General features: G+C 41.7%; 1 protein-coding gene across 5 annotated transcripts in view; it reads left to right on the forward strand.

Annotated features, from left to right (window-relative positions):
- LOC105197401 (amyloid beta A4 precursor protein-binding family B member 1-interacting protein) overlaps positions 1-25,923 on the forward strand; it is a 129,149-nt gene that overhangs the window by 51,781 nt on the left and 51,445 nt on the right. Inside the window, exon 1 of one of the 5 annotated variants that reach the window (XM_026131240.2) lies at positions 1,678-6,601. The exons of 3 other annotated variants lie outside the window; for them this stretch is intronic. In XM_026131240.2, coding sequence (XP_025987025.1) covers positions 6,419-6,601 — 183 coding nt within the window. In that variant the 5' untranslated portion in view covers positions 1,678-6,418. Of the gene's footprint in view, positions 1-1,677; positions 6,602-17,789; positions 18,525-25,923 lie in introns of those variants that run through there. One more of the 5 variants, XM_011163723.3, reaches the window with a different exon arrangement.

Genomic DNA, 25,923 nt, shown 5'->3' on the forward strand with positions numbered 1-25,923 from the left:
CCGTCGGCGAGCGAACGGAGAGAATGATGAGGAGCAAGAAGAGGAAAAAAAAGCGAGAAAGGACAGGCCCGACGGGCACGAGGCTCGTGACTATAAGCGAACTCGTTGTACTTTTGCCAAGGAATATGAAGAGAATATCGCCGGAGGGAGAGAAAGAAAGGATTATTGCACCTTTTGCAAAACCTTTCAAAATAATCAATAATTGTGCGTATTATTTGTGAATTTTTTTTCTTGAAATTATGTCACAAGGAAGATAGTATACTGACGAATATGAAAAAAGAATACGTCAAATTGAATCTTTTCCAAGGGAAAGGCTCGTTTACGAATTTATTAAAGTTAAATTAATTTTAAACTGTGCTGATTCGTCGTTCTCAAAAAATGTAAGAGTAGAAGAGACTATAGTAGAGATGGAAAGTATGAGACAGAATTTTTCTGATAAACTGATACAGAAGAATATAAAATTAAGAACATAATTTATACGTAATGATTCATATGAATGCATGTTAAATATTATTAATATATGCACGTAGAATTTTTTTAGACGAAGAAATATTGAATTTTTATAAATTACTTTTATTTCGTGATCTAACCGTGTCAGGTATACAATATACAATTTTTTTTGTCTCTTCGTTGTTTCTCTTTTTCTTTTTCATTTTTACGTATGATAAATAAAAATAAATGTATGATAAATAAATTCTCTAACACTATTGACGATTTTTTTTTTTCATCATGTGACACGTGTGGTCTGATAAAGCAAAGAGGCTTACTGGATATTCCTAAAATGAATATCCGATGTCGAGTAACGAACAATCCGCGTGATGTTAAGCGGCCAATCGCGAAAAGAGAGTGGATAATGTGGCCCGGGCCACGAAAGACGGACGGCGAAGGTGTTCGTTCGTCTGCGGGTGCCCGCTGCAAGAGGACCGCGATCAGGTGAAGCGAACGAGGGGGAAGAAGGCGAAACGACCGGCAGGTGGTGCCGAGAGGTGCGCTGCTGATATACGCGCGCGTCGTGACCGGTTTCAAGATCGGCGTGGATCTCCGCCGTGCGGTTTACCGCCGCTTAATAAGCCGCTACGAGAAGGGCCTACCGTCGGCCCTGGCTGCATGCGCGATAAATCTCGTAGCGCAACGCGCGACGTTACATTCGAATTGCGCGATCGCCAGGATCTGCGATGCGACGCGACGCGAGCCAGGGCAGGTGGCGGCCGCGGCCGACTCCTCTGGACTCATGGTTACCTGCTGAGTAAACGAAAGTCACATCGCGCGTATGATCCTTTCGCGTTTTACGCTCAGAAAGATGCAGAAATTCTTATCTAAAACGGCAACATTTTTTCGTACTCTAATACACCGAAAGAAGAAGAAAGAACCGCGATAATAGATAGATCAATTGAAGAGCTAGATATAGATTTTAAAAACCATGTATTTTTTTAAAGAAAGAATAGGTAGAATAGAACGATGTTGGAAGAACCTATATCTTGAAACTAAAGTAGAATTTTGATAAAAGAATTTTCACAAGCGACATTTCGTTAAATAATATTTTTTCATAATTCGCACATTTAAAATTGATAATTATTAACAAGATCGTAACGTATCTTTTTACATATTATATGATGTAAATTTTAAGAAACAATTTTACATTTTTATCTTTTATCGTTTTTTTTTTTTATTATTAACTGATGTTGGATTATTTGAAATCTTGTTAAGCCAAAAATGTTCTTTTCGAGACGATTATTACAAAATATGCGATAAGTTTCAATTTCATACACGAGTGTGTCGAGTATGCGTTATCGGCGATCGAGCCTAATGATACGAGAGTTGCATTCATGTGGGTTAGATAAGGGTGGACCACCCTCATATATGAGTGGGCATCTTTTCTTCGAAGGTTCTGCGGCAAAAAAAGGGCGAGCACGAACTGATGCAAGGGACGCGGGGGCAATGAAGTTTTCTTTCCTTTTTCTCCCGTTTCTCTTCTCTTCTTTTTTCTTTTGGTAAATCAGATGCAGCCTCTCCTCTCACCTCTCCCAAACGCGGAGCGCAACAGTTGGCGAGGAGGAAACATCTGTCGGTCGCAGCGCATGCGTATCCTTCAGGTAAAAACCTGAAGGGGTTCAGGGATTCTCAAATTTTTGGAAATTGTACTCGCGAATATTGGACCACATAAAAAATGAAGCTGATACTCTCAACAAAAAGTAACATTAGGCGTACGATACAAACCCGTCGTGCAGATAGAAAGCTGAATTTAAATTATATATAATTTATTGCAGTTTACAAACTGATTAAAAGTTTCTACTAAGTATAGAGAGATACATTCTTATATATTTGTTAAAACTTTGGTTCTGAAGATTAAGAAAGTACAACTATAACGCAGCGAAACACGTGACGCGCGAAGCATTTTGAAATTGGGCTGCTTTGTCCAACTCGTGGTGGTGTTTTATTAGAACTACTCCCTTCATCTATCTATATCTAGCGATATAACTTTAGAAGCGACACGCTCGAGAATTAGAGCTGGGATGATGTTGACAAAGTGCGGCAGCGTTTTGGATTTTCGGCCAACGTAACGGAGACGGTTGAAACGCGTTGTGTTTGTCATCGTAGAACGATCTCGCTGGAGAGGGATGTGTTCCGTTAATTCACATTCGTCGAATTACGACACTAGAAATCTCGTACGATATTTCTTTTTGTCATGTTTAACTTACGGTATAAAAAGTATACCAGGAGAGCAGTAAAATATAGGAAGTACATTCTCGTTTAACATTCGGAAGATATTTTGTCACTTAAAATTGAAACGCTCGAAATTAGAAAATGTTGAAACGCATCTCTTCTCATAATTGTCATTGATTCAGTTTCGATATAAATTACACCCCAAGCTGTATCGTTCGCGACGTTTAAAAATATTTACAGTCCAGTTAAACGTATTTCGCTACAGTTACGCTCATCGTTAAAATTAAATTTTCTCCCATTTGTACAAAACCTTGTAATTTACATGCATAATTGACCACTTTATACTTCTCAGGGTATCTCCTCTCAAACTTCTTGACATCTGCGAGACACGTATGTTGAAAAGTTTGTTCGACAAGTACCAGTTGAGAAAGTTCAGGACTAACTTATGCCGCGTCATTTATTTAGCCATCTTGAGGGCTTCGCATGACTCACGCCGAAATTACACGTCCATTTTCGCAGGCGAAGGGTGCCGCGGAACACCCTTCATTGTGTGCACATCGGCCGCGCTATACGTATAATCATATGCCCTTATATCGATTCTAATGTAAATGCACCGTTCACCTGAGTTTTTCGTTAGTCATAAACGCGGTACTCAGCCGGATCAAAGCCGGTTTGTTATGTTATCAAATGGCCCTCGTAATTTTGTTTTTTCTTCGTCGCTCAATTGAATTCACTCAATTCAATTTAATGGACAAAAAAATTATTCCCATCATGAAGTCCTCATCATTAAGTTGACTGCGTTATGTGGAGAAAAGAAACTATGAATTCCTCGTCATTTTTGATTAAGCTATTGTAACAGTAATTAGCACTTTTGATTGGAAAAAAAAAATAGAAACTCTTTATTTTACATCAAGATTATAAGTGTCGCATTAAACTTTTCAAGATTTCAAAGTTGTACATATATCTTCATATAAATATTTAAACAAAATGGCAGATGATAGAAGAGATTATTAACAATTTGAATATTCCTGTGCCTATGTGAAACGTATTTCTTATTATACTTTATTGATTCTAAATGACAATAAAATTATGTTTAAATATAATTTTGAAAAAGTTGAATTCAACTTTTCTTTGCGTTTCCATTTAAGTGTGTGTAAATTCTTGTGAATATACATAAGTGCGCGTGTCAATGCCATTAAGCCAGATAATCACGCGACTTCCACAGGAAACGTTCGAAACTCGTGATCAAACGCAAAAACCAAGAAAATGACACGTCTTCGCCGCAACGAGAAACGAGTTGGGCCAAGCAAACCGCAATATATTCACACTTTGCGAAAAGGACCTTTGAACGTAGGATTACGTGCGAAGTTCTGCGAACTTATATAAGTAAGCAGGTGTATTTTTTTCTTCTCTTTTTGAATTCGCGGTTACTCCTTGGCAATTTAATCAGCCGACAGATTTTTCTCATTTCCGCAACGCGGCGGTTTTTGTTACGAAACAAATAATCCTAACCAGTTTCCAATTTTGACAATTAAAATGTGTTTTTACCAGAACAATCGCAATTTTCTCTACCATTATTTTTGCATTTTTATACATATACATATATGCTAACGTTTTATCACAGTTTTTATCATGTAATTATTACAGCTCTATAATATCATCACAACGTGCTTTATTCCCGGAAAACCGGATATGCGATATTTATTATTTCTATTTCTATAGGCTTGTATCCGTTGCATAAATACCTTTGCGATGGAGAAGAGACAGATGGTGTTATATAGGTATCAAGTTTCCTCAGCTGGCCCGTTTTATTCTACTAGATGTCAAGGTCCTTGATGTTCCGAACGGAACTTCCGATTTGGAAATTGGATAAGCGCGGAAGTAAGTAGGTCGCGTTGGAACTATTCTCGCGCGTAATGAATCCTTCGAGGTTCATTTATTTATAAGTGAGACTCCTGAGAACGTTGTGCAATGAAGTACTCTTCGTGGGAAATAGAATACTATTAACCTCCGTGCTCAATGAGATTACGGAATTTTGTTGCTTGGTAAATATGAATGAAAAAGGGCGAATAATCGAAGAAGACGTGGACTTTCTTTTTAAAAATTGCGCGAATGCTCTTTTTTAATTATTATATTTCTTCGAAGTCTTGGAATGATTCTTATATAATTTTAATCTTACATTATTATATGAAATGCAAGCGAATCGATATTCATCCTTCTGGAATTTGAAAGGAATCGCACATAATGTTTTCAGTTGTACTTAAAACGTAATTTTTTGTTTCAATGTTCCGCAAATATAAAAATTGATACTGTTCTCTTTAAGACATCAGCTCTAAATATTATAAAAAAACTGTCGAGATTCTTTATCAGAAGCTTTATCAAAGCTTTATTAGAAATAGATCGAAGCAGAGACGAAGCGTTGCGAAAATCCAGAGATGATTTTGAGAGACACTGCATATCTGTGCCGAGCGCCACGCGACCGGGTCGTCCGGTCGGGCCGGGTGCCGGGTGTTGCTGAAATCAACGTGGTGGGGTTCCTTCGACGAGCCTACGACCAGAGCCTTATGCCTTCAGTCGACTCTCGGCTCTCACTGCGACTCGAGCTGGCTGAGATTACATTAATTGAGTATCGAGCAGCCCGAAAACGCGCCTGGACACTTCAGGTGCGGGGCCATCCGTCGCATTGAATAGAAGAAATAATAGCAACAACAACGAGGAGAGAGGAGGAGGAAGAGCAGGTTTGCAGAGTTCTCCAATTACGTCATACACTTAGCGACTCGGGTAAACGCTCCCCGCGTGGGATCACATAAAATCTCGTAAAAGATAAAATTGCATCGAAGAGGCTTATCGAAAGGAAGTGAAGGGAGTCGAAGAAGTAGTGGTGGGGTAAAAAGTGTTCTATCGCGACTCCTCGAGCAGTACGATCGAGACCTAGCGCGAGTCGACAACCGATTGCGACTAACCAAGTCCGGTTACTATTCCAGTCCAATTCAGATCGATCACCTCAACGATTTCGAAGCCCACCCACTGTGCCGTACGATTAGCTAATAACGTAGGTGTTTGCATGAAAAAGAGAAAAACAGAAAGATCTGAAAGGAGACATCGAAAACCGAACACTTAAAGGTAATAGAAACAGAACGGACGCTCGAAGCAAAGGGGATCAGCCAGGTTCGCAGAGAGTACGGTTGGGGCCGAAGGTTAAATAGATGCAGGAGTCTGCAGACGGCGCCATCGTACTTGGCCGAGAAAAAAACGTTCGGAAGCAACTTGCGTGAAGGACATTTTCTGATCGAACGAATTGTGCTCGTGAATTCTGATTGTTTTATAATATCAGTAAGAAAATCTTTCTTCCACAAAAAAATTGTGCTGGAAAAACATGAATTCAATTCCAATTCAAATAAGTTTTACTTAGTCACTGTCGATAACAATTGCAGCGTGCGAACATTTTCGACAAATATTCGCGAGTGCTCGAAATTCGATTGAAATTGATTAGTAATTGATTCTGCTGTTTAAAAGACTGAAGTTGAAGAACCTTCTTAAACTTTACGGTGCTAAATCCTAGAGAAAGTCCATCTGGTGACTTAAGAAATAATACATTCGCAAATGATTAATTATATTTAAGACGCGTTAGTCTTTGCGATTTTGAAGAACGAGAGATCTCGTGCGATAGTTTGGACACATTCGATTTCGCTTGGATGACGCCAGCGGGAATCTAATAAGGTTTCGGTAGCTTAATCGGGACGACATCGCGAGCATGTTGTGCGGCACATTTAAGAAGAGAAGCAGGCACTCGGGGGATGAGTATCGGTTGGTTAGATCGAACACCATGCCGAGAATAGTGTCGGGACCCAGGGACGTCAGCGTGATGTCTGTGCGGAGAACGAAGTCCACGAGGATCGCCGCTCGACCCTTGCTGATCAAGGACCAACTGCATACGGTAAGGCTAGGAATAGATAAAATGCCGATAAAAGCATTGGGATCGCCTGGTACATGGAAATTCGTATTGAAAGTGTCGCGGAATCTATCGTACGAATAAAATGATTTTGCGATACGAATATAGAGTTCTGATCACGCTTGAGTTTTGATTTTTTCTGGAGGAGAATAAAGCAGATATATTTTACAATGTCTTTGTAATAAAAAAAAACTATTAAATTACAAAAGTAGATTAAATTATTTATGGGGAGGAACAAGATAATTTGTATGGATTTTAATCGAAATTTTGTCGTGCGTTGATGCATTTAACGCATCAACGCACGACAAAATTCGAAGACTCAAGCCTCCGCAATCATACATTGTTATTTTCTTTTTTTATACATGCCTTGCGATAGTTTCAATCGCACATTTAATATTTTTATACCACTTTACGAAAATCAATAACACGTCGCTAAATATGAATGTCCTTGTCTCGTATTGAGTTAAGAACATCGCGTCGCATAGACCAGTCAGCCAATTGATCCTCAAAGGATTCGGATCGTCTCGAATCTACATACATGAATACGAATGCGTCATGCAGTTTGCATATGTATGCCGGCTACGGCGGCGGGCGTCGCGCCGTATTCGTATGCATGCATTTGTCCGTACAATTTACGACGCCACACGACTTTAGCTCGGACGCAACGTCGTGCGCCAGGGGTGCATCCTTAGTCGATTAATTAGCGCTTTCGTCCTTTCCTCGATGGTAACGCATGTAACCAATGGCCCGACTAACGAGATAAGATTTCGTCGCTTCTCTCGTCAGAACACAGCGAAACGCAGCGACACGATTGCAACCTGATATTCGATCGTCTTCAGTCGATCATTCGTACATACGCGATTTAATAAAAATTCACTCATCTCTCATGTAAATGCGCGAAGATCACTGCGTCGTTTCTTCTGCTATCGATACGTTCGATCCACCCCGCGCCTGTATCACGTTTCCACTCGTTCTTTTCGTTCTTCCCAAAAGCATCGCGTTATTTCTTCTTTTCTTTTTCGGTCTAAATCCGGCAACGGTGAGGCGCCTCGGCGCCGCCACCTCGGATTCTCTCATGGTGCCTGCCTGGACCGAAAGGCAGAGACCGACTCTCGAGGTTTGCCTTATAAGGTGTTCCGCGGGATGCCCAGTGTCCATTAGAAATGCTTTTGTCGGATCCCGATCTCTTTTTCCGACGAGTTCTCTCGAACGGCCGCTCCACCGCGCGCCGCCGTGGTATTCTGGTATTCCGAAATCATTCGTCCATCGGAAAAACGTGCGTATAATTTTTTTAAGGATAACCGTGTCGTATCTTTAAAGCGCCAAGTATGAAAGAACAGATTGCGACATCGACTTGCCAAGCATAAGACGTAACGAGAGATGGTTCGATTTTGAAAAAAAAAAAATCTATCCCGGAAATATTTATTTGTCTCTAAAATCTCTTATTTTACTTTTAGATCAAAGATAAGCGGGGGAGTCAGCGTAAAAATTTAATGGAATCTAATTCCGTTAATGTAAAGTATAATGGCCACGAAATCCATAGAAATTGATTGCGATCAATATTATAGCCGGTAAACACGGTGATTCGATGTCGTTCACCTCTATTATCCGAGTAGCCTCTTTACCAGCCGCCGATTGGCCGTTATCCATAGACGAAGATTTTTTTTTTCCCCCGGGTAGAGAGAATTTTAACCAGCGAGAATGAGTTTATGAATATGCACATAAATATAGAGAGCGCGTACGGACGCGAGGTGCCTTTTTGCGGAACTCGCGAACGTTAACGCGAAAATATTCGTTGCGCGGTTTGCGTCGAACCGAGCGCGCCTTTCCTACCGAGGGAAGAAATTTTGTCTGCGGTCAAGGACATCGCGGAGTCCGCAGGAATTTGACTGGCGGCAGGCTCGAACTTGTTAAAGTCTGCGAGTAATACGAACAATATTCAACGCGCGCCGATACGATCTATTTAATCCTGACGTTACATGAAATATCAGTATCAATTAATCTGCTCGTTTACAATTAATCACGATAATTACGATATAACACGCGCCTCGCAACACGCGATATCCGATAAATAGCCATTGTTGTTTCTCGCTAATTATACACACGATAAATTTTAATTTTATCATCGGAAGATATGGATAGTCTTTATCCTAAATTCCGAGCCAAAAGAAATGAGAAATATTTTACACAATATATATCTATATTATATTTTGTTCCGTCGTTACGTTTTCTTCGTTATATTCTATTCTCGTTCAATTCAGCACGATCACTGCAGTCGACTCTAAAAATATTTATGCAACTCACACTACTATTAAACGTATCAGTTTTTCGAATTACAAAAAAAAAACCAATCAAACGTTGCCAATTTTTTCCAGTCATGTTTGCCAGTTTGTCAAGCGTGATTTTTCCTCCTCGAGGAAAAATATCGCAAAGCAGCGCGTTAATCAGCGCGCGGTTTATATTCGTGAAATCAGGTCGCCCGCGAGGTTGCAATCGGCGAGGCCGAGGCCGTTTTAGACGAATCGTAAAATTTCTTCCTCAGCAAGGATGCTCGCATATAGACAATAGTTTTCCCTCGAGATTGCGAGAGAAGAAACGGAACGAGAAGAGGAAGAATTGGAGCGCGCTGCGGAGAGAACGCGCGTGCTTTTTTTCACCGCTGCAATTTGTGTACCTCCGCCGCCCTTTGTTCTCGTCTTTTTTCTTTTCTTTTTTTTAGTTTTCAACCCGTTCCTCCTTCTGCTCTCTCTCTCTTTCTCTTCTTCATCCTCCCGCGCCGCCGCGAGATCCTCCTCCGCTATCCTCTTCGTCTCCCCGCGTCGCGAGATATCCCGGCGCATTCCTGCGTATCGTGCCACAGCGATTTAGGCCCCCTCTTGCCCCCAGTCAATGGCCCTTAGGCCCCTGTTAGAACCCGCTCGGCGAGTTACGTGTGAAACGTTAGTTAAAATTTGAAGTGAGAATACGCTACTTTACTTCGATGCGAGAAAGAAGCGGCAAAATTGCGTTTGCATCATTTATCGAGCTACTCGTCTCACAATTCTTCTTAGGATTAAATTGTCGAGACGTGTGACAAGAAATCTAATTTATTCTTGCGGTTTTTATACGCTCGGTATAAATATATATATCGATCAATCTCTTATATCTTATTTTGACCAAATTTATCTCAATTAAAAGTTTCGTTTCCTGGAGTGTAGAATTAGAAATTCTTGGATAATTATATTGAAAATCGAGACCGTTTTAGACGAATCGCAATATTTAATGACCGAAATTAGAAAGTTAAGGAAAGATACTTTCGTTCGAGGAAACATTATTTCTAAGTTTATCGAGACTTACAGGACAAAGTACCCTGAGCGGTATCGTTCGTAACGTTACGCAAATCTTTTTTTAACGCGCTTTTTTCATCTTCCGCTTTTGCTGGTAGCCTCCCGTTTAAATCATACTGCATTCATACGAGACATTCCCTTTGAATTGCGCAATTAGTACCTGCATCTAGTATGCTAATTTTGTTATAATTACAGCCGAAGGCTGGTACGTTTTGACAAAAATGTCGTTACTATATTATTAATCCGAGCGTGAGCGCCTGATGTAATTTACATCCCGACGGCTCGATTTACTTTCGCGTTCGTATTCATTGCAATTAATTTGATAATTTTGCCCGATAAATTCCGCTTTCAAGCTCGCTTTCAAGCTAATCAACCAAGTAACCATCAGGGTATCATGTATCATCACGGCACGAAAAGGGCAACTCATCATACCTACTATGTAACGAGTTGCATATCGATTTATAGGTGATGTGTAAAACACGCAGTCAGCACGACCGAAAGTTCACGCGTTTATTCTCGAAATAAAAATGAACAGACGACTCGATAATAAATGGTGCACTCTTATTTTCTATTTTTTTTTTGCTATTTAATGTTAAATAACAAAATTGGACAAAATGCACTCTTTAAATCTATTTAGAAATATACGTAGCAAATATAACGAATTACCTTCTTTGTTCGCAGTCTTTCTAATTACGAATTAACCTTATAGATTTAAACATTTACGAGATGAAGTTATAAATGTTGTCGCTGTACGAATACAGTCTCTCATTATTTTATATCATTATTTGATCGTAATTCTAGTCTTTCTTTCAATTTCTTGTATTGTCTTTTTTATTATTATCGTCATTAAAGTGCCTTCGAGTTTCTTGGAAACTAGACGATCGCGAATCGTTCTTGACGCGGCGATATGACGCGGCGGGTGGCTGGCGTGCACGCTATTAACTCTAATTAGCGATTATTAGAAGACATTCCGTAGAGAGACGGCGCCGCAAATTGAAGGCGGCGCAAACCGGTGTGAACGACAGAACAACGGGGCAGGGGACGAGAGGCGATATAACGGCCTGATTAAAACAAATCGTCGAGCGGCAGAAATGAAATTGCTAGTCGGCCAGTGCGCCGAGATAAGCGGTCTTTTGAACCAATTTTACTTCGCGCGGAGCATTGCGAAAAGGGCAATTTATTGCAATCCTTGTTTGTTTCAACATGCCTCTGGAAACTTGAGAAAAGCAGAAATGAGAAAAACGCGTTCCTTTTTTCAAGCGGAAAGAAATGTTTAAATCAAAAACCATTTAAAGTATGACAAATTTAAAACAAAATATCTGCAAAATATGGGAAAGTAGATTTCGCATAAAAATCTGTTAGATTGAATAATTTTATTAATTTTGCGCTAGTAACAAAAATTGCAGACGAAATCGTTTCTCAAGTAGTCGCGCGGAAAATTTATATCAACGCGAATGCCAATAGTAGTCGGCGATTTTATTGCGTCTGGCGCCGAATTGGGCTCAGACGTGAAAACGGGTACAGGTGTCATCATACACTGATGAAATAACGCGCGCGTTCCTCGCGGGATATGAGAAGCTTTCGCGCATTCAATAACGCGCGATACGGCGGAATAATTGTCGATGATGCAACGAGAGCGTTGCATAAGCTTCTTATGGAACGGCCTGATTAATTGCGAATTTTAAGTAACATATGTAATACAACGATGTCTCTCGTCTCCGGCAGCTTTGATTAACCGGCTGTCGCTCTTTTTAGATCCAGCTGAACAAAGTAATCGAACATTAACTGTCGTTGGTGTCATAATTTTAACTATTTGTGGTTTGCCATTTGACATTCCATTATTAGAATTTAGAATTCTTAAACGTCTATCACATGATCTTAAATAACTTGGAATTGATTTGGAATTAATTAAATTGATTGAATTCGCGCAGCACATATTCCGAAGTCGAAAAGATAATAAAATTTCGATGTATTTATTCGTTTTAACGAAACGTGACGTGATAAAAAAGTGGAACACGCGCGAGCGAGTACATTCGAGGTGCCGTCGACCTCTTACATTTTACCAAAACAACAGTATCTTATATCTACATAACATTACACGTTTTAACTTGGTATGTAAATGCGGATGCAGCATCGAATGTGGGATGAGAATGGGCCCGGTACACGAAAGCCTCGAATTCTTCGCAAGCGTGGGAGCTAACGAGACGATTCGTGGCTCAAAGCCCCAGATAGGTGCGAATGGGAACAATGTGTCGGGAGGAAGGACTCACTCGCGCGACTCCTACTTTTTTTTCCTCCGATATGTTCGCGGGCTTTCGAAACGCTTAATGCATTTCCTTGGTTCAGGCTTGATCGATCGACAACTCGCTACGTGTCACGTTAATAATATCTAGATTCTCTCCTGTTCTCTTTTATTTATACGAGCGAGGAGTCTGAGGTTTATAAGCGACATAAACGTCCTCCTCCAAAATTTCAGCGTGAAGATGCTAAACTGAACCGTCTTTGTACACTTAATTTATGCGTGGCTTCGACATTTTTTGTTGGATTCGTTACAACTCTCCAAGCAACGGGATTGTCTCTCTTTCGACTTCCGGCTGCCGCCTTCGCGTTTCTTATTCCAAGTAGTATACCGAAACCTTTACCACTTTCAGGCGTTAAAAATCGAACAAAGTATTATAAATTATCAATAGATTTTAACTATAGACTAAAAAGACGTGTTAATTAATCATTTTTAATTATTGGTTAAATTTCAGAATAATTCTTTAGAATTTTATAAAATTGCGAAATCTTTGGTCACATAGAGTAGACTTTACTCAAAGAATTTTATAATCTTTACAGATATATGTTACACATTCTCGCTGTATAATTGATCTCACGTACGATGCATCTTTATCAGCGATATGGAATACGATTTTCAACCAGCGTCGAAAGAAATAAGATTTTTCTTTCAAAAATAATTAAAATATCTCCGAAATATCGCGATACGAAACGACAACGCGCGTAATGCAGAAGGTTGAGGTGCAACGGCATGAAAGTTAGTCGGTCATTTTATTGCTCCTTGCGATCATATCAACCTTTGTCCAACGATCAGCTCGCCGAGCGAGTTGTATTACGCAAGGGATTCGCTTGCAAAAGGAATAAGGTAAAAAAAAGCTGTGTTACCTGAGCCTACTTAACATAATGCGTGCATTGATACATTCGCTGCACTCCAGTCACTCCAGACTCCATACTACGTTCGCTTATAATGTTAGTCATTAGTAGACCGATTTGCCGTAGAAAAATCAGTTGAAAGTCAATCGCATGTTTCTACGGGATACCCGATGGTTAGGAAGAAACACAGCGAAGATTAGAAATATTTCGTGCTGTTTGTGTCTTCCTTTCTTAAATGTGCGCGTAATTACACAGGCATACTGAACCTGTGGGGATCAAAGAGTCCCGGTAAAATTTTCATCACGTCGCAAACGCTTGTACGTATCAATATCGAGTGAAATCGCAATTGTGCTACTTTTCATCTATGTGAAGTCACGTTTGAGCTCAGCATCAAGTGTTCGCACGCTGTCTGCTGGGCGTGTAGCATTGTCCCGGAGTTTTGTAAACGAGGACTCAGCATTCTTTTTTGTCTGGACACTTTTAGAAAAGAGCTGCATAACTGAAAGTTAAAATAGCGATTTTGACCTGTGAGATGAAAAGATATATCTTGAGGGTAAAAAGTTGCTTCTTTCATTAAATATCCGAAAAACGTTTTGCCTTGTCAGATCTGAAGAACGCATTATCGAGTACGCAGACACAAGATACACGAGGCATTTTCACCCCTCGCAGCCTTAGATAGCAGTCCACAGATATGTTTCGCGGGCATCTGCGTCTGATGGCCGATAATGCGGTTTCGTTGCGTGGCCAGATCGAGTGGTAACATCGTGCCGACCGACGACGGAGGCAAAATCAATTAACTTTAGCAACACATGCGTGCGTATCACGCAAGTGCGTCCCGCACGCGTGCTCGCGACGTACGCACATAGTAGATACGTAGGACGCAACGTATATAGGGTGTGACAAAAATCATTTCTTCGATTTCTCGATGAATCCCAATCCTTTTGCCAATCGAAATTTTGTTGCTTTTAATCGCGTATAATAAAAGAAATATCAGCGATATATATTTTTTTAAATAATTTTTCCGCCTTTCATTGAAACTGACTTCTGAGACACCCTGTACGTTGTGGCCTGTACGAGGCGCCTATAACGCGTACATTTGCCGCGTGGGTTGCTATGGGCAACCCGTGACTAACACACGTTCCAGCATCACGTCTCTCACCCTTCTCGTCTCACCCTATCTCCCCTTTTCTTCTTCCTTGCTCTCACTCTTTTCTCTTTTCCTTTCTCTCTTCTCTCTCTGTCTCTCGCTCTTCTCTCGTTAGGTTTCCTTTTTGCCATTCCCTCTCTTTCTGCCTTGCATCGGATTCAGTGACGTAACAGTCACCGCGATGGAACTCGAGAACTGATGGTCAATTTCAAGGGGGAAAAATTTTGGGTTCCATAACGCTGCGTCATCACATAACTATATGATTAAGAAAAGGTTCTATCAAGTTGTTAAATGATGAGCTTGTCTTGTCTCCTTTGACATCATCTGCAGCATGCAATACAAGCAGTGCTTTCAAGCAATTACGTGAAAATTTATGTGAAAATTTCGAACACGCTTAAAATTCATAGAATAATTTTACATATTAATCAAATTGTATGCATATACAATTATTGATTTTATAATAATTACATTAAATTTTCGATCACTCAAAATCGGAAGAAAAAGATCAATGTCTTTAAAGTCTGAGGATAGTTCGAAAATAAGAAATGTAAAGGTCAAATGGATCCCACGAATGGCTAATGGAGCGTTAAATTTAATCATTTCTAAAAATGTAATCATTTCCAAATGCATTCCACAAATTGCTTGATACGTTACTGTAAACCATCTCTCTTTATTTCATGCGACACGTTTATCCTTCTCAGGGACATTGTCGTTCTCTCCTCTTTTCTCTTCTATCCATCTTTCTCTCTCATGCCTTGTACCCTAGGTTAGCGCACTACGTTCTCATCGTGCTTGCTGGGACCCGCTGGTCCTCTCCCTTTCAAAAGTGGATCTCTATGGAAACTAACGAGACTCGAACCGCAGGTCCCTCAAAAGATCGTGTAGTAATCTTGCCCGATTTCTTTACTAATTTTTAAAAACTGTATATCGTGAGAACTGATGAAACGACACTTCTTGCCTGTTACGGTACCATCGGGATTCCGTAAAGATGAGCAGTTTCAGAGCAGGCAAAAATCAACACACTCCCTTTTGCTCCAAGGAAGCCCCAAGGATGTGCCACACTTCATTACGGTGCAATGACGCATGACCGCCGAAAATGTTGCTTACGCAATGTTTTCCGTACCTGAAAGGCGTCGTCGATTATCGATTTTATGATAGGCACACTCGCGTGCGTGTGGTTCTCCGATGTCGACGTACCCATGTGTACAGGAGCGAGATCGAGATGGTACCTACACATTGTATAGCCTCCCGCGCGAGAGAATTTCTCGACCTATCGTGATGATAAGGCTACGCATACTCCACTGCATACTCCGGTGCAATTAATTATCGTGTGTCTTGGTAGCATATATCCGAAAGGCCAATTATCTAACATTATTTTACTAAGAACAATTTTAAATAAATTTTAAGTACTAAAATTTTAAGTAAATAAAAACTGTTTTGTAGCTATACACGCACATCTAGAGCTATAACTGTTTGATTCTTTAATTAGAATTTGCTTTCACAAAATTTGTCCTTTTGAAAATAACGACGTACTAAATATTACACGGCATCACAGGAGAAATAATTTTAGTTAAGTGACAAAGTTAAAATTTCTATTACTTTATTTTGTGAGATAACAATATTCGAAGCGCAGCATTTTCGACATGTATCTTCTCCCCAAAATCTATTCGGTTGTTTATTCGGTTAGACTTCTCCCTCGTTTATACATTTAAAATTAAAGAGTTGATCCCAAGCGATACGAATCTAGGTGAATCTATAAAAACAAAGCTGCTGTTTGGGATCTCCCAGGATAGCGCCTGGGTCTTCACTCAAGAGGGATCGTCCCTGAACCCATGGCAGCGACGTGCGGAAGAGAAGGGGTCATGGAACTCATAGAGAGGGGAGCGTCATGGTAGAGGTGGATGAGGCACCAAAAGAGAGAGATAGATAGATAGATAGAGACAGAGAGAGAGAGAGAGAAAGAGATTTCTATAGGGGATGCTGGCTGCATAAAGAGAGACGAAGAATCGCAACGAACCATCGCCACCCCCTCACTGAGATGCTCTCTTTTCTTTGCTCTTCCTCTGCATTCTCTTCTCTTTTCTATTTAGCTCTATCTGCTGCTGGCATTGCTTTCCAACTTCAGAGACAAAGAAAGAAGAAGAACAAAGAGGCGTAAAACGAGAAGATAACTCTAGGAAAATAAATTGAAGAAAGAGAAATGATGGAATGAATGTTGGAACGAGAAGGAATGAGATAATGAGAGTGTTTAAGGAGAAGAAAAGAGAAAGTCACCGTGGGCAAGGAGGGGGGCGGGGAAGAGAGAGAGAGAGAGAGAGAAGGTAAAGAACACGAAGAAAGAGAGAGAGAGAGAGAGATGAGAATAAGCAATTCTGATTATAACGACAACTAGAGACGATTGAATTGGCGAATTGTACGGATAAAGGAGATGGGCCGAAAAATCAGTGAAAAACGAAACTTAACGAAAGGAATCAAGAGGAAGAAGCTGATTTCGAAAAAGAAAGAAAAGCAAAATCGGGAAGGTGGCCAAGAGGAATCAGGGAAAGAAAAGAAATAACGAGATGGTGTCATTTCAAGGTGGGGGGAGCTTAATCTTCCAAGATTAAAAATACAATCGTGGCGTTTCGAGAAGAAAGAGGGAGAAGAGGGCAAAGGGGAAGTGAAAAGACGAGTGCCTGGTTCTCCGGAGTGACAGCGACGGAGACAGAGTTAGGCTACCCTCGGGAAGAGAAGGAGAGAGACCCAGCGGGAGTTTTGAAGGTAGAAAGAGAAAGAGAGAGGTGAATAGAGAAGCCAGAGCAGGGAGCAGACGGATGAAGCGAGTTAGAGGGAGAAAGAAGAAAGGGGGACTATTCGGGGGAACAGACGAGGGATGGGGAGAAGCGGGAACAGGACAGGGGAAAGAGGAAGGCAGAGAGAGAAACGGAGAGAGATGGAAAGAGAGCGAAATGGAACGAGAGAGACAGGGAAAGAGAACAGAGAGACCAGGCAGCGAGTGCGCCCACCGAACCGCCTCCATACCACCTCCAGCATTCCCAGCCTGCACACACAGTTGCAGCTGCACCGCGGCCGTGGCTCGCTCGTGTGCACATGCGAGACTGCGCGCGCGTCTCTCGCATAATCTCGCGATTCTATCGTGTATGTGTGTCTTTCTCTACGTATGTATATATATATATAAAATATATAACTATACTACGTGACGCGCAACAACGTCGCCGCCGTGCAGTTTTAACGACGTCGTTTCCTTCGCTCCTTCGCTTATCCTCCCGCTGGACGAGATTGCGCGCCTATCGACCATCGTTCCTGATACTGAACTTCAGCTGGACTTTCCAAGATCGCTGACGAAGGCAACAACGAGCTCATCGTGGTGAATCGTAATTAGAAACGACCAGTAACGTGCGGCACTTTCGCCAATGTAAATTCGTAATTAGGCGGGTCGCAAATCGATTTCTCGACTCCCACCTCCTGCAACTTTCAGCTCCGCGGCAACGTCGGGTTGCCGAAGTTCACGAGGTGACATTGACGAGTGCCGACTTGACGAGTGCCGACGAACTCGCTGTCGACGTTGAGCTTGCAGGCGGAAGGATTCTCGGAGGTCGACCAAGATTTCCCTCGAATCCGGGTTCGCGCGGTCTTCGAATCGACGAGCTCGCAGTCGCTGAAATACCTGAGACGAGTTCGGGAGGAACGCGAAGACGTGCGAGTGCGAACCGGAGTGCCAACGATCGGGCGCGTGTCGGCTGTTTTTCTGCGTTTCCCCGGCGAGCCGCACCGCGCGGAGCACGTGCGAACCGCGAGGCCGAGAGAAGTGCACTATCGATCGCGTCCCTCTCGGCCGCAATCTCGAGAAACGTGTCCTTCTCGTTAGCACGATATTCCAGCCGACTGGCAGGACGAGGTTTGACATTTCGCAAATGTCAACCGCCGTCGCTCGCGTAACTTCCGCATAATCGGAGCGCGGCTGATGAACGATAAGAAGAGACTAACTCGTGCTTTCCGCGCCGAAATCACACTTGATTTCACTTCATTACGCGACGAACCGAAAGTGATAGACGCGTCGACAGCGATGGCGCGAGACACGTGATTCGGAGGACCTGAATCGGAAGCCAGAAAGACTCGACGTCTTCGACTCCAGAGATTCCAAGGAAAACTAGGTTATCCCATCATGGATTGGATGAGAAGGCAGGATGTCAAGGAGGAGTCGCGGGAAGTTCCCAACATCTTGACACCGGAAGACGACGACGAGTGTTACTTCGAGGAGGACGCGTCGATAGACGAGGGAATGGTACGTGAGATTTCGTGAGATGCCGTTATTCTATTTGCGATCATTCGAGGGATTGATTCGATCGTCTCTTGCGGGAAGCGTTGCTGTTTCAATTTTACTATGAATCATCGTGAAACGCATGCGGACACTTCGTATGCACAGGGATAACGGCGTCAACATGCATATTTATCGGGCTGTTTGTATAATGAAACTTGATATATGTATTAATTATATCACATTACATATGCGCACTTATTGAAATATAACTGCGCCGCATGATCGAGGCGGGGTAAAATTAGTATTTATAGCAATTGCACAATGCAAATTGGTTAAAGATACATCGCCGAATATCGTCGCTTCTCGCCCGGCCTGGTCAAGGTGGAAATTTGCATATCCCGGTTTGGAGAGTACGAGGTCTCCCTCGTCGAGATGCACTCTCCTTTAATAACGGTTGTACACGAGCGGGCATCGTGATCTTCGCCGTATCTCCCGACGCGTCCATGAATGTTAATAATAACGCCCTTATCGGCCGCTCGCCATGGTCGTAATAATCATTGGCGGCGGTCGGGTTTAATGCGTATATCGCACGTCGGACGTTCGCGAATATCGATAGTTCGTGAGTCCGCGCTAAATGCGCAATCGTATCTCCGCGTCCTCTCGATTACGCGAGCAATTATTGCGTTCGTGGTTTTTTGCGAGCTCTTCCGCGAGATTGCCGACCACCCCCTCCCTGCCGAGCAATCTATCGCAGCATCTGTCGTACTCAAATTGCAACGTGCCGTTCGGGAGAGCATCAAATTTTCTCCAGGTAATTGCCGGGGCGGATGCTGACCGTTAGGGCTTTCAGTTACGTGTCGCCGCTACGTGCCCTTTTTTTCTCAACCCCTGTCATTCGTTTCGAACCTGCATGAGGTCCGAAGCTTGTATTACGCAACAATTTTTCCAGCACTTTTTGTTATTACTTGATATTGTTGTAACGGCACAGTATAAATTTAACATTGCACAAATATTATTTATTTATCTATCTGTTGTTTCGACAGCGAAAATTTTGCTTTATTTGAAAACGCTACGAATTCGTGTATTAGATTCGTTTAAAAATATCAGAGTCTAAAAAAAATAAAATAAAATACAAAATATCAATATCAAACTTTAATTTAACGAAAGTAACTGAATATCCCTTTTGGCAACGATTTTGACTTGCACTGCACTGATAAATTATACTTTTCTACATATGATATAAACAGATGTGTTTTTACTTCACATATGGACACTTTGCCTAACGTGTCGTTAACGAATATAACGTTGTGCGAACCGGGCTTAAACGGGTACCGAGAAAATGGGTTCGAGTGTAAAATTACGGCGAATCTACTGTTACGTCCATTGTTGCCTCCGAAGTGACCGCTTGAATTACTAACCGCTGGCGGAGTCACTTTGCTCGCTCGGGGCGGAATTGCATGCGAGCCAACGTGCGTGCGCTACGCGCAAACGTTTAACGAGGACAAAAAGCCGCTCGCGGCGATAAATCAGAGAATTATGCGAAAAAATCGAGACAGAAGGGGTCGATGGGGCCACGTATCATCCTTTCTTTATATTAACGCCGTGATATCTAACCACTTGGAAACGATGCCACTGATCTAGCTATTCACGTTGGCGAGTAAACGAAAATGCGATTTTGCAAAACATTTCGATTAATTTTTTAGTTTTTAACACCTTAACTAAAACAATATGAACAATTGATTTATTGACGATCTTAAATTAGCAAGAGAACTTGACAGATTTGATTTGAAAAATTAAAATTGTACGACAGATGGACTCCTACTTAAAACTTTCTGTCAAAAAAAAAATCGCGAGATTGTCTTTAAAGGATCCACGACTGAAAGGGGATGCGAAATGGCACTCGGTCTAGACAATTTCTGTTGGATTCTGGCGACATGCCGACTCGGCCGGAAATTAAGGGAGGAAGTTGGCCGGTCGAAACGTCCAGTGATTATCGGGATTGCGCTTTACGGAAGTCGCGCAAATTCGTATTTTCTGGTGACCAGCGGTGACCGCCTGTTCTTTCCTTCTCTCCACCTTCTTTCTACCATCTTGATAAGAGCAGATGATAAGTTACTTGAAGCCACTTCGGAAACCTTGGCAACGCCGAGGTGTTTTCGAGGGGCCACGATGATTCAGCGCCAGCTGCGCCCTCGAAGAAGAAAGAGGAAGAGGAGAAAGGGAAGGGGGAGGAAAAAGAGGATCGGCTATAGCGACACTTGAAATTTGTTAGTCAAAACCGAAACATCGATCCCTCGTCTCTCGGTAGGATTAGACGTCTCCTGAGCGGAATACCCGACGAGGTTTTCCACCTTGTCTTCCGCTGCGTATGCGCCGGTATCTCGTCAATCCGCTTCCTGTTATCTCATTGGACGATCGTATCAGCCGGAAGTGAATCGCGGGAAGGCGCAGGAGACAGGCGGTAACGTAGGCAGCGGTAGATAAGCCCGGCAGACTAAATGGTCAATAGCATATGCTGTCAAAAGCCGGGAATAATGGGCAGTATGATACGAGCGTTTTAACGCTTCGCGTGCGATACGCATCGCAAAATTGCTACCACGAAAGTTTATAACGAAAGCTGAATTTATCGAGTGCGTGCATCGCGTAAAATTCGGCGACCGCGTGTTAAGAAATACCCATTAATGTAATTATTTATTATGGATTTCGCGGACTAGCATTCCGCGTGATAGTGAAATGTTTAATTTTTTTTATAAATAATAGTACAAAAGTACATGTTCGGAAAGCAAATATTATTATTATAAATGGATGATCCAATCCATCAAATTTTTGGAGACGAGAAAACTAATCTGAAAGTTTCCCTAAACACACTCAAAGTATTAAAATATATCTGAGTTCCCTCCTGCGCTAATCCAAGTTTATCTCAACATCGCACGAACTCAACAAAATTCGTAAAGTTATCCCTTGGAAGTTTACATTAAGTAATGAAAGTTCTCGTATTGTACAGAATGACAAGTTCACGTTATCGTCAGATAGACAGTGCGTGCCGAAACAATGGGGGTTGCCCGGAGATTGAAATATAATTTCAATCGGAAAGGTAAAGAGAGGAAGAGAAAGAGATAAAATAATATCAAGGTAGAATCGATGGAGAGAGTCGGAAGAGGGAGAGAGAAAGAGAGAGGAAAATAGAGCGAGGGTGTCTGTTGCTCCAAGCTCGTCCGCAGGCAGCAAACGGGGGAGGGGAAGGGAAGAGGGGATGATAGGCGACCAGTCATCATTCTACCCCATCGGTCGTCGGGGATGAAGTATGACTCATCCGGGTTGCCACCACCCCTGTTTTTCGGCTGTCTCTCGCATCGGGAAATTCGCCACCCGTGACTCCCCTTTGGCCGCCGAATCTGTTCGTCGACCCTACCGTGTTGCCAGCGACTAAACGAGCATTATCATAATCCGTAGCGACAGCGGGAAGAAAGATGCACCATATCGGGCGCGTGCAGTTCAGGTGCCTGCCCGTCACTGTTTGTGACTTTGTGCTCGTTACGACTTTGCAGCCACCGCTGTCTTTTGAGGGCGACGAGTCGTCACGGACGATCAGTGTCGCCGTGTCATGGCTGAATTTTAGGAAAGAAAGAACTATTGTGCGCTTTCGGAGAAATAATGGGAATGAGTAGCGGTTCACACTTCGTGTCGTGCCTGTGATTTGGGGATTATAGTGAAGTTGACTGCAAAGGGCGGTCTTTATTTCTCTGCATTCTTCTTCTTTACTTATTTATTTTTATTCACCTTTTAATACCAAGTGACATAATTCTATTTTTCTTTTTGTTTAAGAAATAACTATTCGTTTCTTTGAAACTTAAAAAAAAATTCTCATAAAAATGAAGTAAATCGTAAAAAATACAAATATTATTTTTTCGATAGAATAAAAGATTAAAAGTATCTCGGAATATGAATTGGAGAATTATACAATATCTTTTTCTACTTATTTGCATTGTCACTACTTTCGTATTGTTTCGACACTAAAAGATTCGTGTTTCTCCACTATATTTAGATCCCTCGTTAGCACGGTAAATGGGATAGACAGCGTCGCTGCGTGGCATCAAAATAAAAAGAACAGTATCTAATCCACACGTGGTGCAGACAAGAAAGAGATCTAATCCACATGTGGTGGCACGGGTGTCATCACGGTCTCTTGGCGAACGAATTAATCCCATTATTTTTATTCTTTTTACCTCATCCTTTACTTTCGTAACAGGATGCGTATTTTACATATGGTGCATTGGAGAACCAATTTCTTGAAGAGGCGCAAATGCATAAATAATAAGACCTTACCTTTATCGAATTCAAACGAGCGTCACCTCAATTCTAATTTTTAATCTGCAATTGTAATCTGTAATTGAAACTTAACATTATATTCGAAGTTTAATTTAAAATTTAATTTGCGACCTGGAAATGCCATGAAATTCTTAAAAGTGACAGAGATGTGACAGCGTCCGATCGAGCCGACATACAAGGGAATTCGCTTTTACATCGCTGAAGCATGATTCTGAATTTTATCACGAAATATTTTCTATTCAATATAATCTAAAAAACCTCACATCTGCCCCGTACGATTTGACGGACGGCTTTCGATGTCGGAAAGAGATTACGTGGCTCGATCCCTTCGAAGATGGATTTATGTCTTCGTGTTGACCACGAGTAGACGAGAGAATGCACTTTCAGGTGATTATTATTGCAGAGACAGCGAGGGGACCGCGATTCGGGTCCATCCCTTCGAGATCGCGAGGGCGTAGGTTATCTGCCGTCATTGTCCAATCGATCGATGCCGCACGGAAATACGCCCCTAGAGCACCTTCCATGTCATTTTCTTATTTTCTGTAATAGGGAATTGGCACGAGCTTCTCGTAAGCTCGTAATGAAACCTATTCGTCTTTTGCACGTTCTGCTTTTTATTTATCTCAAACGTTTTGAATCGTAGATATGATATTTCTTTCGTTCCTAATATTTAAATATATTGTTTTATATAATTAACAGTATAATATGTGTCGCTTGAACATTATATTAATTTACTCGAGTCTTCTTAAACATATAAAGCTAACTCAAGAAACATTTAGAATTTTCTCTTTGATAAACAAAAATTCTGTATGATTTTTTTTTTTACAATTTTTATAATATTTCTTCAGTAAGACAGAACGTTTCTTCAGTAAGACCATTTCGTTCTCCTGATTTTGCTTGTCTTGCGAATTATACGATGTCCCGTAATTCGTCTGTCTTCTGCGCCTCTGGTACTCCTTCATTCGAAATCGTTCTTAGCATGGGGATCCCTCATGTCTGGCGCCGGGCAATAATAACCCTTCGCCCACGCCAAGTCGACGAGGTTTTTACACCATCGTAGTGGCCTCGCATAATCTTCGAGCGGGCCTCGCAAAATATACGCGAACAAGTCGGGGAATCAATTCCACGTACGCCATTCTCGCCTGTCGAATCGCTTAAACGAACATCTGCCCGTCGTATTTAAACGTGCGCGCAATACCAAAAAAACGCTAGCCTCGCATTAAAAACATCTCGTCCAATTATGACCGGGTTTGAACTGTTCGAAGTGCTGATTATAATGTTTTTCGTCGATTTTGTAATTTTATTTCAAAATTAGTTGTTGTATGGCAACAAAGTTCGAACAAGATTAAGTAATAATGTTTTGCGTTAAACATTCTTCAACATTTTCATAACTGCATTGTCATATTTTTTTCAACATAAAATTTGACATTGATTCTCTGCTTTTTCTTAAATACTTTTCTTAAATATTGTGCATTTTTGAAGTAGTAAAATGACGTTTTATTAAATAAAGAGTTATAAAGTATATTGTTTATACATTATCAGAATATATCGAACGCGATATGTCGATGATTCTAATTGTCGGCTTACATATTTGTAATAGAAAGGCAACAATCGATCAAAGATAATTGACGAAAGCTGCACAATGGCGGGTTGACATAGTAGAGAAGCAAGATTCGGCTCTATGCATACTGACAATGAGATGATTTCTTAGGTAGCTGATTTACAGCGGTGTAAATTCAATCGAAGGTACCGTTGTCGCTTTCAGGAATTCGTATATAAGGCGCAGGATCCTTTACCTGAGCTGATTAGGTCTCCTCGCTCCGGAATGCCATTTATCACCAAGCGGAGACTGCTCCAGTGCCTAAGGAGCCGATGCTCAGCCAGATCCAATGCAAGACCACACCGTCACAAAGGCTCCCGCGAGGTTTCTTCGAACGATCGCGGTCAATTAAAAATGTCGCGTTATCGACGACAAGTCGCAAAACCTCGCCCTCGTGATTATCTCTCGTTGGTACCCCGTCAATTAAAACCCCGTAACACACATCTGACGGTAAGCCCCCTTATAATTATACGATCATCCCACTCGTCTTACGGCAATTACAGGATCACCTTAACGTTAATTAGCCATGGAACAATTCGGAACTGTCACACGAGTATAATTAAGTGCGGACGGGAAATTGTTAGCTTCCTGGGTATGAGGAAAGTAACTAAATTTCTAACTCCTCTTTACAAATGCGTGTGTCGCGCTAACGCGCGAAAATTATTCCTGCCTACACGCGTCGAGAGTGTTATTGGCCGATAAGGCGAGGAGCGCGTCGTAAACAGCCTAACAGAATTTACGCTAAACGCCGCCGTCTCTCTTTCCGGTATTGCCATTCTGCATTTAACGAGCGCCACTTCGCGCCCGTGCTCTCTCCATTGTGCGGCACAATCGCCAAGATAACCCCGCTCGTCGGGGATATCACCTTTCTCGTTGTAACCTCGCCGCGGAATAAGAGCGTAACGCGAGACGCCGCGCCGGCCGCGCCAGCGTAAATGAAAACGCGAACTATGAAAACACGCGTATCATCGGAATACATTAACGTTGTTCGCCGTTCTGCGTTCGTCAGCAGAAGAAGCGCAAGGTTTCTTCGGGGATAACGATTTTGCTTAAAACCACGTGTATTTCATGTCTTCTCCTGAACTTACGTTATTACGAAACATATGTAATCGACTTCCGCACGCAAAAGATGTTAACAGAAGACGTTGATCATCATACATGATAATCATATTAAAAATTAGCGAATTTAACCCTCAGCTGACACACTGGGTGTCGTACACCCGAGTTATTTTACAAAAATGCTTGGCATTCATAAATCGTTTGCTTCTTCTTTTTTGAATATTTCGAATATATTCAACTTCTCGATTTTCGCACCTGTTTAGTCTTTTTCTTCTGTCGAATCCATTAAAGAAAAAATTGTTCAAATTCTATGCATTTCAACCGAGATATACGCAGTTGAAAATGGTTGGGTGACGTACACCCATGTGTGGCAAAATATCGAATCCAATATAGTGTGGTCAGCTGAGGGTTAATTAATATAAAATATATTTTATT

Source organism: Solenopsis invicta, chromosome 2 (assembly GCF_016802725.1).
Source record: "Solenopsis invicta isolate M01_SB chromosome 2, UNIL_Sinv_3.0, whole genome shotgun sequence".
NCBI classification, from domain to species: Eukaryota; Metazoa; Arthropoda; class Insecta; order Hymenoptera; family Formicidae; genus Solenopsis; species Solenopsis invicta.